At 49.5% G+C, this 12,467-nt stretch overlaps 1 protein-coding gene across 8 annotated transcripts in view; it reads left to right on the top strand.

Annotated features, from left to right (window-relative positions):
• The window catches only part of cep135 (centrosomal protein 135), a 190,808-nt gene that overhangs the window by 91,104 nt on the left and 87,237 nt on the right, over window positions 1-12,467 (top strand). For all 8 annotated transcript variants that reach the window (XM_038791149.1, XM_038791151.1, XM_038791152.1 and 5 more), the window contains one exon: window positions 9,267-9,417. In XM_038791149.1, the coding sequence (XP_038647077.1) occupies window positions 9,267-9,417 (151 nt within the window). The remainder of the gene's footprint in view (window positions 1-9,266; window positions 9,418-12,467) is intronic.

The following is a 12,467-nucleotide window of genomic DNA, read 5'->3' as shown; positions in this document are numbered from 1 at the left end:
CGACCCTCCGAAGGAGCACCCCACCTAGACCCACTCCCCTGCCCTATTTTGTAACTCCACCTAACCTGTACATTTTTGGACACTAAGGGGCAATTTAGCATGGCCAATCCACCTAACCTGCACAACTTTGGACTGCATCCAGAGAAACCCATGCAGACACGGGGAGAACATGCAAACTCCACACAATCACCTAAGGCTGGAATCGAACCCAGGTCCCTGGTGCTGTGAGGCAGAATTGAGAACAACTATTTTCTCTGAGGGTTGAGAGTTTTTGGAACTCATTCTCAAAAGAGGGTGAAGCAGAACCTTTGAACGTTTTTAAGGCAGTGCAAGATAAATTCTTGATTAGTAAGCGGCTGAAAGGTTACTGGGGTAGGTGGCTATGTGGAGTTGGGGTTGCAATCAGATCGGCCTTGGAGGAACAGACTTGAGGGGCAGAGTGGCCTACTCCTGCTGTGAATTTCTATGTTTGCATGTTAACATACAACCTTTTGTCTTTAGTAATTTGGCCTGGTGTAGCGTTGAGTAGTTCTGCCTTCCTCTCGGATGCTTCGCTTCTCTCGGGATATCTGTAGCAAGGCTACCATCATCTTTCATCTTTTTCAGCTTTGCATGTACATTCCTGTCTATATTGTAATGTTGTCTGGGTAATGCTCTCTGGAGTGATTAATAAACAGCTGTATTGCTTCTTCCCTCTCTATCTTATGCATTCCTTTAGTATCATTTACTTTGTCCTCCTTAACCTTGCCCATCTGCCCCAATGTTTGTCTCTTTCTCCCCCTCCCTTTTAACTTCCTAGTTTAGATTATTCCATACATGTAATCCCTCCATGTATATTAACATTTCCCCTACCTTTGCTCATTAGTTTAAATTCTCTCAGTGCTCTCTTTATCTTCCTGTGAGGAAATTAGTTTAGTTGAAACCCATCCAGTCTAGAATGTCTGCTTGCTGCTGGAACTCCTCTCAATATCCTAAAAATCTGAAAAACTCATTGTACCATCAGTCCCACCGCTTGTGACTTGTCTAACCTTTTCCTCAACTGATTCAGTACAATGCATTAGGAGCAAATCTGCGATTACGTTTCTTTTAACACCTAATCCCTCAAGCATCCTGCACAAGTCCTCCATCTCGCTCATCTTTATGTCAGTCATTCTATTGTGAATTATGGCTTCAGGCTGCTAATAGCTTTTTTTCCAGAATCATCTCACTCCTTTTCATCAAAACGTAATCCTTCATATTATCACACTTACTGCAATCTATAAAGCAGAACATCTTTTTTTAAAAATGTATTCAAAGTTTTTCAATAAGTTTTACAAAACACTCCAAAAAGGAAAATAATACAAAGAAAAAAGGGCAACATGCCAACCGAACAGAACAACTTAATCCTCTAAACGATAAACAGTTTAACCAATTAAGAGCCTTCACCGGGCTACCAAGGAGGCAAAGGTCAGAACTCCGGCCTCTTTCGACTCCTGCACTCCCGGATCCTCCGATACCCCAAATAACGATATCCCCCAACTCTGTTTCACCCGCGTATCCAAGACCTTGGACATAACCTTTGCAAAGCCCTTCCAAAACTCCGCAAACGCCGGGCACGCCCAGAACATATGGGCGTGGTTTGCTGGGCTCCCCGAACACCTCACACATCTGTCCTCCACCCCAAAAAATGTACTCATCCTCACCCCTGTCATATGCGCCCTGTGTACCACTTTAAACTGGATCAGGCTGAGCCTGGCGCAAGATGAGGAGGAATTGACCTTGCCCAGGGCATCAGCCCACAGACCCTCACCCAGCTCCTCCTCCCATTTGCCCTTCAGCTCCTCATCCAAGGCTTCCTCCGCCTCCTGCAGCTCCTGATATATCTCCGAGATCTTACCCTCTCCAACCCACATACCTGAAATCACCCTGTCCTGTATCCTTCGGGTAGGCAGCAACGAGAATTCTCCTACCTGCTTCCTAACATACGCCCGAACCTGCATATACCTGAAGGCATTTCCGGGGGTAACCCAAATTTCTCCTCCAGTGCCTTTAAACTGGCAAAAGTCCCGTCACTGAATAGATCCCCCAGCCTTCTAATTCCCACCCGGTGCCAGCTTCGAAACCCACCATCTATCCTGCCCGGAGCAAACCTATGATTATTCCGTATTGGGGACCAGACTGAGTCCCCCGTCTCCCCTCTGTGCCGCCTCCATTGCCCTCCTCCATCTGATCCACCAGCCGTGCCAGATTGAGCTTATGCAAGACCCCCCAACTCTTGGCCACCTGAATACCCAAATACCGAAAACTCCTCCAACCTCTTCCTGGCCCCGCGCATGCACCACAAAGAGCTCGCTCTTCCCAACATTAAGCTTATACCCCAAGGAGTCTCAAAACTCCCTGAGGGTCTGCATAACCTCCCCCATCCCCTCCACCGGATCTGTAATATATAAAAGCAGATCACCCACATACAGTGAGACGTGGTGCTCCTCTTCCTCCCCCCCCCCCCCAGCTTCTACATTCCCTCAGCGTCATGGCCAATGCCTCAATCGCCAAAGCAAACAGCAGGGGGGACAGGGGGCACCCCTGCCTTGTTCCACGATATAGTCTAAAGTACTCTGACCTCAACCGGTTCGTCGATACACTCGCCACCGTGGCCTGGTACTCCACCCGGTCAAAGGCCTTCTCCGCGTCCATAGCCGCCGCCACCACTGCCTCCTCTTCTCTCTCTCCCCCCCCGCCTCCGAGGGCATCATAATCACATTCAGGAGCCTCCGCACATTTGCATTCAACTGCCTACCCTTCACAAATCCCGTCTGATCCGCATGTATCACTCCCGGGACATAACCCTCAATCCTAGTGGATTGGACCTTCGCCAACAACTTGGCATCCACATTGAGGAGTGAAATCGGCCTATACGAGCCACAATGCAGCGGGTCTTTGTCTCGCTTGAGAATAAGCGAGATCAGATGTTGCGACATCTTCGGGGGAAGACTTCGTTTTTCTCCCGCCTCGTTAAAAGTTCTCAACAGCAGCGGAGCCAACAGTTCCGAAAACTTCCTATAGAATTCAATTGGGAACCCATCCGGTCCCAGGGCCTTACCCGCCTGCATACTCCCCAACCCCTCAACCAGCTCCTCCGTCCCAATAGGGGCCCCCAAGCCCTCTACTTGCTCCTCCTCCACCCTCGGAAACCTCAATTGGTCCAGAAACCACCACACACACACACACACACACACTCACACACACACACACACACACACACACACCCCCCCCCCCCCCCCCCGGCGGGGGCTCTGATTTGTACAAGTTCTCATACAAGTCCCTAAAGACCTAATTTATTCTGGCTGGACTCTGCACCGTATTCCCTCCCTTGTCCCTGATTCCCCCCATTGTCCCTGATTCCCCCCCTTGTCCCTGATTCCCCCAATTTCCCTAGCCGCCTCCTTTCTCTGCAGCTGTTGCGCCAGCATCCGACTCGCCTTCTCCCCATATTCATACGCTGCTCCTTGTACCTTCCTCCACTGGGCCTCAGCTTTCCCCGTCGTCAACAAGTCAAACTCCGTTTGGAGGCTCCGGCACTCCTACAGCAGCCCCTCTTCGGGGATTCCGCATATCTCCTATCCACCCTAAGTATCTTGCCTACCAATATATCCCTCTCCCTCTTCTCTCTGTGAGCCCTGATGGAGATCAGCTCCCCTCTAACCACTGCCTTCAGCGCCTCCCAGACCCCACACACCGAGACCTCCCCGTTGTCATTGGCCTCCATATACCTCTGTATACACCCCAGGATCCGCCCACAGACCTCCTCATCCGCCAACAATCCCACGTCCACGCGCCACAACGGGCGCTGGCCCCTCTCTTCTCCCAACTCCAGCTCCACCCAGTGCGGGGCGTGATCCGAAATCGCGATGGCCGAATACTCCGTCCCCTCTACTCTCGGGATCAGTGCCCTGCTCACCACGAAAAAGTCTATCCGTGAATAGGCCTTGTGCACGTGGGAAAAGAAGGAGAACTCCCTCGCCTTTGGCCTAGCAAACCTCCACGGATCCACTCCCCCCATCTGATCCATAAACCCCCTCAGGACCTTGGCCGCAGCTGGCCTCTTACCCGACCTAGACCTAGACCGATCCATTGCCGGGTCCAGTGTGTTGAAATCCCCCCCCCCCATAATTAGGTTCCCCACCTCCAAATCCGGGATCCGGCTTCGCATCCGCTTCATGAACCCTGCATCGTCCCAATTTGGGGCATATACATTCACCAGCACCACCCGGGCCCTCTGCAGCCTACCACTCACCATCACATATCGGCCCCCTTTATCCGCCACAATGCCCACCGCCTCAAAAGTCACCCGCTTGCTCACCAAAGTTGCTACCCCCCTGTTCTTCGCGTCCAACCCGGAGTGAAAGACCTGCCCTACCCATCCCTTCCTCAGCCTGGTCTGATCCGCAGCTTTCAGGTGCGTCTCCTGTAACATGGCTACGTCTGCCTTCAGTCCCTTTAAGTGCGCAAATGCCTGGGCCCTCTTGACCGGCCCATTTAGGCGGTCAGTACAGCAGCAACCCAGTACCCCCCCCCCCCCCCCCCCCCCCCCCCCCCCCCCCGGCCAAGCAATTGCTTAACCACCCCTGCTCTCACCATTCTACTCCCGTAAGTCAGCTGACTCCTGCTGACCCCGGCCGCTCCCGCCTCAGCCACCGATCCCCACAGAATTCCCCCCTAAAGCCCAAGTCCCCCCCTTCCACACCCCTGCAAACCAATGTGGACTCCAATCCAATGCCGCCCGCCCTCTCTCTTTCCGCGGGAAAAGAAAACCCACGCTCCCAGTCCGGGCCGACCCGGCCCTCTATGGCGCAGTTCCATTCTCCTACAACCTCACCCCAATCCTCAGAGGCCCAGGGTCCCCGGCCCCCTCTTCCCCCCCACCGAACGCGGGGAACAACCCCTCCCAAACCAGCGCCCACACAGAAAAAAAAAGAAACACAAATATCACCCTCTCCCACTCCACAACATCCCCCAAAGCATGCTACAGACCACTAATTTGAGTCCAGCTTCTCATTTTTGATAAAGGTCCACACCTTGTCCGGCGGATCAAAATAGTGGTGACGGTCCTTATACGTGACCCACAGTCGCATGGGCTACAACAGCCCAAACTTCACCCCCTTTCCGTGAAGAACCGCCTTGGCCCGATTGAATCCTGCCCTCTTCTTGGCCAGCTCTGCGCTCCAGTCCTGTTAAACGCGAATTTCAGCATTCCCCCACCTGCTGCTCCGCTCCTTCTTTGCCCATCTCAAGACGCACACCCTGTCAGTGAAATGGTGAAACCTCACCACCACAGCTCTCGGCGGCCCATTCGCCCTCGGTCTCCTCGCCAGGACTCTGTGCGCCCCATCCAGCGGAGGGGGGGGGGGGGGGTCCTGGCGGGACGGAGTGGCGTGAACCACTCCAGCGTCGGGCCGCCCCATAGGTGCGGAATCCTCCGCCCCTTCAGGGGCTAGGCCCGCCCCGGAGTGGTTGGCGTCCCGCCAGACGGTGGGATAGGAGCTTGGCGCCACGCCAACCGGCGCCGAAGAGCCTCCGTGGGAACGCCGGGTCGTGCTTACGTCATTGCCGCATGGAGGGTTCGTCTCCGCATCAACCATCGCGGAGGACCACAGTGGACGATGCAGAGAAATAGAGTGCCCCCACGGCACAGGCCCGCCCGCAGATCGGTGGCCCCGACCACGGACCAGGCCACCGTGGGGGCACCTCCCGGGGCCAGATCGCCCCGCGACTACCCAGGAACCCCGGAACCCACCCGTGCCGCCAGGTCCCGCCGGTAAGGGACCTACTCTAATTTATGCCAGCGAAACTGGCTACGGGCGGGCGGGACTTCGGCCCATTGCAGGCCGGAGAATTCGGGCGGCTCTGGCGCCCATTGAGTCGCGCCGGACCCCGCCATTCTCCAAGGGGGGGGGGGGGGGGGCAGATTCACCCCGACCCCCAGCAATTCTCCCACCCGGCGGGGGTTCGGAGAATCCCGTCCAATGTGTCTGGTAGGTGCTACTTAAGCCTAATATACAAAATGTTAGTCATAACTCTTTGTGCTTATTTGTTTTTTTAAAATGACTTGATGATGAGGCACCGATTAAAGCAACATTTCAATCTCAGTGGTTCTACTAACTTTTATGAACTGTTCAAGGCCTGCTCTGGCAATGTACAAAGTACTCAGCAACGTGAATGAATTGATTCAAGGAGCAGTACAGTACAGGAACAGGACCTTTGGCCCTCCAAGCCTGCGCTGATTACGATGCCTGTCTAAACTAAAACCTTCTGCACTTCTGGGGTCCATATCCCTCTATCCTCATCCTATTCATGTATTTGTCAAGATACCTCTTAAAAGTCGCTATTGTACCTGCTTCCACCACCTCCCTCAGCATCAAGTTCCAGGCACTGGTCACCCTCTGTGTAAAAATCCTTGCCTCGCACATCTTCTCTAAACTTTGCCCCTCGCATCTTAAACCTGTATCCCCTAGTAATTGACTTTTCCACCCTGGGAAAAAGCTTCTGACTATCCACTCTGTCCATGCTACTCATAATTTTGTCAACTTCTATCAGGTCTCCCTCAACCTTTGTCGTTCCAGTGAAAACAATCCAAATTGATCCAACCTCTCCTCGTAGCTAATACCCTCCAGACCAGGCAACATCCAGGTAAACCCCTCTGTACCCTCTCCAAATCCTCCACATCCTTCTGGTAGTATGGCAACCAGAATTGGACACACTATTCCAAGTGTGGCCTAACTAAGGTTCTGTACAGCTGCAGCATGACTGGCCAATTTTTATACTCCATGCCCCAACCAATGAAGGCAAGCTTGCCACATACCTTCTTGACTACCTTGTCCACCTGCCTTGCCCACTTTCAGTGATCTGTGGACTCCTAAGGGTTCTGCCATTTACTGTGTACTTCCCAGTATTGGACCTCAAAAATGCATTATCTCTTATTTGTCCAGATTAAACTCCATCTGCCTTTTGTCCACCCAAGTCTATATCCTTCTGTATCCCCTGACAATCCTCACCACTATCCACAAATCCACCGATCTTCGTGACGTCCGCAAACTTGCTGATCAGACCATATACATTTTCCTCGAAATCATTTATGTACACTACAAACCGCAAAGGTCCCAGCACTCATCCCTGTGGAACAGCACGAGTCACAGCCCTCCATTCAGAAAAGCATCCTTCCACTTCTACCCTTTGTCTTCTATGACCGAGCCAGTTCTGAATCCATATTGTCAGCTCGCCCCTGATCCCGTGTGACTTCACCTTTTCTACCAGTCTGCCATGAGGGACCTTGTCAAAGGCCTTAGTGAAGTCTATGCAGACAAAATCCACTGCCCTTCCTTCATCAATCATCTTCATCACTTCCTCAAAAAACTCGATCAAGTTAGTGAGACACAACCTCCCCTTCACAAAACCATGCAGCCTCTCACTAATAAGTCAATTTGTTTCCAAACGGGAATAAATCCTGACCAAAGAATCCTCTCCAATAATTTCCCTGCCACTGATGTAAGGCTCACTGGCCTTAAACTTGCTGGGTTATCCTTGCTACCCTTCTTAAACAAAGGAACAACATTGGCTACTCTCCAGCCCTCTTGAATCTCACCTGTAAGCAATGGGGATACAAAGATTTCTGTCAAGACCCCAGCAATTTCCTCCCTTGTCCCCCTCAGTATTTGGGGGTAGATCTCATCAGGCCCTAGGGACTTATCTACCTTCATGTTTTTCAAGACGCCCAACACTTACTTTTGATAGCACCATGAACCAGACTATCTACACACCCTTCCCTAAATTCATCATCTATCAAGTCCTTTTCTTTGGTGAATACAGATGCAAAATACTCATTTAGTATCTTGCTGTAATAAGTCCATGGAGGCAGAAGTCCTGTCACCAAAATTGCTTTTATTTCGATTGGATTGGATTGGATTTGTTTATTGTCACGTGTACCCAGGTATAGTGAAAAGTATTTTTCTGCAAGCAGCTCAACAGATCATTCAGTGCATGGAAGAAAAGGGAATTTTGGCCTGGCCTAAGTCATTACACTTGCCCATTTCTTCTGGCATAGATTCCCTCCTCTGTCCTTGAGTGGGCCAACCCTTTCCCTGGCTACCCTCTTGCTCTTTATATAAGAATATAAGAAGCCTTTGGATTATCCTTAAGCCTATTTACCAAGGACTTTTCATGACCGCTTTTCGCCCTCCTGACCCTTTGCTTAAGTTCTTTCCTATTTTCTTCATGTTAGAACATAGAACAGTACAGCACAGAACAGGCCCTTCGGCCCTCGATGTTGTGCCGAGCAATGATCACCCTACTCAAACCCATGTATCCACCCTATACCCGTAACCCAACAACTCCCCCCTTAACCTTATTATTAGGACACTACGGGCAATTTAGCATGGCCAATCCACCTAACCCGCACATCTTTGGACTGTGGGAGGAAACCGGAGCACCCGGAGGAAACCCACACACACACGGGGAGGACGTGCAGACTCCGCACAGACAGTGACCCAGCCGGGAATCAAACCTGGGACCCTGGAGCTGTGAAGCATTTATGCTAACCACCATGCTACCGTGCTGTTCCTCAAGGAATATGGTTCCCAGCCTTCTAGCACTTATGAATGATTCCTTTTTCTTTTTGACTAGCCTCACAATATCTCTCGTTACCCAAAGTTCCTGAAACTTGCCATACTTATCCTTCATCCTCATATGTTTGAAAGACCCCCACATGTCAATGTGAACTTGTGGTATATTCTTTACTTTAACCACAATTATTCACAATTATAAAAAGTAGCCAAAACTCCAGCCACCAATCATATTGATGATCTCTTGTTGAGTGTACATGTGGTTCTCGGAACACCAATAGCATATTATAAGTAAAATGAGGCAAATTCTGGCTCTAAAGGTGTATAGGGCCCAATTTGTTATGGTTCGAAAGAGCTGAAAGTAGAACTTGAAAGTACTACAGGCGGGGGGAGTCATGGCTTTACCATCACTAATCCAGCATCCGACTGTCAACGTACCAAATACTTGTTTCTCTCTTTAAAAGAATAGCATAAAGAGTATGATGTTGCCAGTTACTGGCAGTTCCTCAGCTCATGTGTTTAATATAAATTTAATTTTAAGATGGTTATCTGGTAGCAATGGTGATTACAGCAGACTAATGAATATTGTGGTGAAATGCTTGATGGTTGTTATTGATTATTAGGAAAAGTATTGAACTCTTTTTCTGAATGTGTAAATATATACTGTTCCAGGAATTGACTGCAACACATCTTGATAACAACAAGCTTCAAGAAGAATTTCAGTGTAAAGTGGAAGAAAATACATCCCTCAATAATTTGTTAAATCAAGTAAAACAGGAAAAGCTGAGGCTGGCTGAACGAGTTGATAAACAACTAGCAGCAGGTAGTCATAGATCTAGTATGAAAACGGAAGTATCATTTTTCTAATTCTGTCTGTATGCCTGAAATAGTAAACATTGGCCCAGATTTTCACAACAGCGAGCTTTTCTGGCATGGGAGAAATCCCAGAAAGGACAAAATATCAAAGTTTTGGTCTCAAACCCGGCAGTTCCAAGCTTTTCTGGGGCAGAGCATAGTTCATGGAGGTCGCTGGTCATTTAAAGCACCAGCTGTCTCCACTGTGTGGGATTTTGGAAGAACAACAGTGTAGAATCTGGGGAATATAGATTAGTACAGGTAAGAGGAAGTTGAACTTTGTGTATTTCTTAAAATAGCCAGTGTGTCCCTTTGGAGAGGTTAAGTACCCCTTTGGATAGGGTCCTAGCACACCTTTTGGAGAGGTAAGGCACCTTTGGGATTGCCAAAGTGAACATGATTATGTATTTTGTACATACAAACGCATTGGAACTGTCAAGCTGTAAATGAGTTGTCCAGCTGTCAAGAAACTGTATAGCTGTCAAGAAACTTTAAAAGCGTTGTCAAGCTATCAGCTGTCCAGAAAGTGTCAAAGTTGTCAAGGAACTGTCCATTGATATTAGGTGAGTTACATTAGGGGCTATGGGAATGTGGTGGTGGGTGGGGTGCATGCATTGACATGAGTTGAAATAGGTATGAGGGAAACTGGGTGGGTAGTGGGGCATAGGTTAGCTAAGATGGTATGGGTACTGAGTAGTGGGACATAGGTTGGGATGAATGGGGCAAAGGAAGTGTTTGCGAGGAGTGAGTGCTGTAGGGATTTTTTTTTGTTTTATTATTTTATTTTATTTAATTAAACAATGCATGGCACAGAGGCATGCTTGCGCCCAGCCCGCCTCCGTACTGGGCTCCGTACCCAGATGCATGTTCATTAGTTCCGGGTCACTTGCCCCAACTTGCTTTTCAGCCCAAATGCCCTGCAACTGAAAATCCCACCCGCATGCGGCAATTTTTAAAGTTGGGTTCGCTGAGCCAGGAACTCTCTTGACTCTGCGAACCTGACCCAGAGATACACATCTGGGCCATTGATTGGTTTCAACATTCCTATAGCCACTAAATGCGAGTGTTTTCTTTTTATTTGATATATTATTTGTTAGTAATTGCTTTTCATCTAATTCATTTATACTGGAATTCCTTTGTTAGTGTTTTAAATGCATATAGAAATTATGTGAACTTAAATTAATTTTGCTGTTTTAAAAGATGACAGTGTAATTACTCCTGTCCCTCTAGTAGCATGACATTTTTTCCTTATGAACTTGATCCATGTGTCATAGAATGCATTTAGTATCACAAAAATACTGGTCTTACTGTGGCTAAAATGAATGCTATAATTGCTAACCCTCTTAAGTTAACGGTTTTACTAGTAGTTTAATAAATAAGTATCTGACAGATGCAGATGATATAACAGCAACTTGTATTTACATAACTCATTTAAGGTCGCAAACTGCCCTGGTGTTAGTCAAGTGTGATTTAAAAACTTGACACCAATGCACAAAAGGCAACATCATGAACGATGACCAAACATTTGGCCGAAGCAGCAAGCTTCTTAAAAGGAGGAAAGAGGTTGAGAGAAAGGGAGGTTTACTGTGGGAAATCTTCAGTTTTAGAGCCTTGGAGTCTGTGGGTAGGGCCACCAATGGTGGAGCAATTAAAATTTGTGGTGCACAAGATGCAGAATTGAAAAGTGTTAAGATCTCAAAGGCTTTTTGGGCTGGAGTAGGTCGCAGTGCTGAGGATGGGGTTGACTTTGGAGACATTTGAAAACAAGGCTGAGAATTTTTGAATTAAATTGTAGCTTAACCGGAAGCCTATGTAGGCCAGTAAGAACAAAGGTGATGGGTGAATGAGACTGGGTGCAAGTTGGGATATGGGTGACATAAATTTGGATCAGCAGAGGTTTATTTTGGGATGGAATACGAGAGGTCAGCCAGGAGAACATTGCAACTGGGGCTGGTTTAGCTCACTGGGCTAAATCGCTGGCTTTTAAAGCAGACCAAGCAGGCCAGCAGCACGGTTCGATTCCCGTACCAGCCTCCCCGGACAGGCGCCGGAATGTGGTGACTAGGGGCTTCATTGAAGCCTACTCGTGACAATAAGCGATTTTCATATTTTTCATTTAATTTTCAATGTAGTCAAGTTGAGAAGTAACAAAGGCATGGATGAGGATTTCAGCAGCAAATAAGGTGACGCAGGGTAGAAGTCGGGTAATATTACAGAGTTGAAAATAGACAATCCCGCAGAGGTATGCCCACACAGCTTGCAGCCATGCTACCAAGGGGACCGGCTCCAAGATTCGGGGATGCCAAACCGGCCTCCTTGCTGGACGCAGTAGAGTCGCAATGGAATATCCTATTCCCCCAAGAGGCTCGACAGGTCAGCCACAGGGCAGCCAGTGCCACCTGGGAGGAAGTGGCAGCGACCATCAGTGCGGGGAGCATGACCCAGAGGACCACCACACTGTGCCACAAGAAACTAAATCACCTCCACCGGGTCACACGGGTAAGTTGGCATCGGCCCCCGACACTGGTCCCGCTTGTCCCAGGCATCAGTCCCGCCTGTCCCAGGCACCGGTCCTGCCTGCCACCGTCGCAAGTCCTTGATATCCATGCACCTGGCATCACCCACCCAGCACCATGCAATGTCCTGCCACACCCATGCCTAGCCGTGGTGTTCACCCATGCCCCCCAACCTCCCCATGCGCGCCCCCCACCCTAGTGCATGATATGTGCAGCTTACGATGCCCTCTGTGTCCCCACTGGCCCATAACAGGCAGAAGAGGGCCCAGTCGGCGACAGGGTGCTGGGCATCAGAGTCCTCACGCCCATCAAGATACAGGTCCTGGAGGTTGCAGGGTTGGCCAGGGACGGAGCGGTCACTGACGTCGAGATTGGCCTGTGCCGCAGAGGTGGGTAACCACTGCCCCCACCAGAAGACCGATCACATGTGAGTTGTGCATCCAGCATGTTGATCCTGCCCCGTACTGATCACATCCATTCTCCCAGAGGATTTCCATCTGAT

This window comes from Scyliorhinus canicula, chromosome 3 (genome assembly GCF_902713615.1).
Source record: "Scyliorhinus canicula chromosome 3, sScyCan1.1, whole genome shotgun sequence".
In the NCBI taxonomy this organism is placed as follows: Eukaryota; Metazoa; Chordata; class Chondrichthyes; order Carcharhiniformes; family Scyliorhinidae; genus Scyliorhinus; species Scyliorhinus canicula.
Note: the sequence above shows the minus strand (reverse complement) of the source record. Positions and strands in the feature narration are given on the sequence as shown.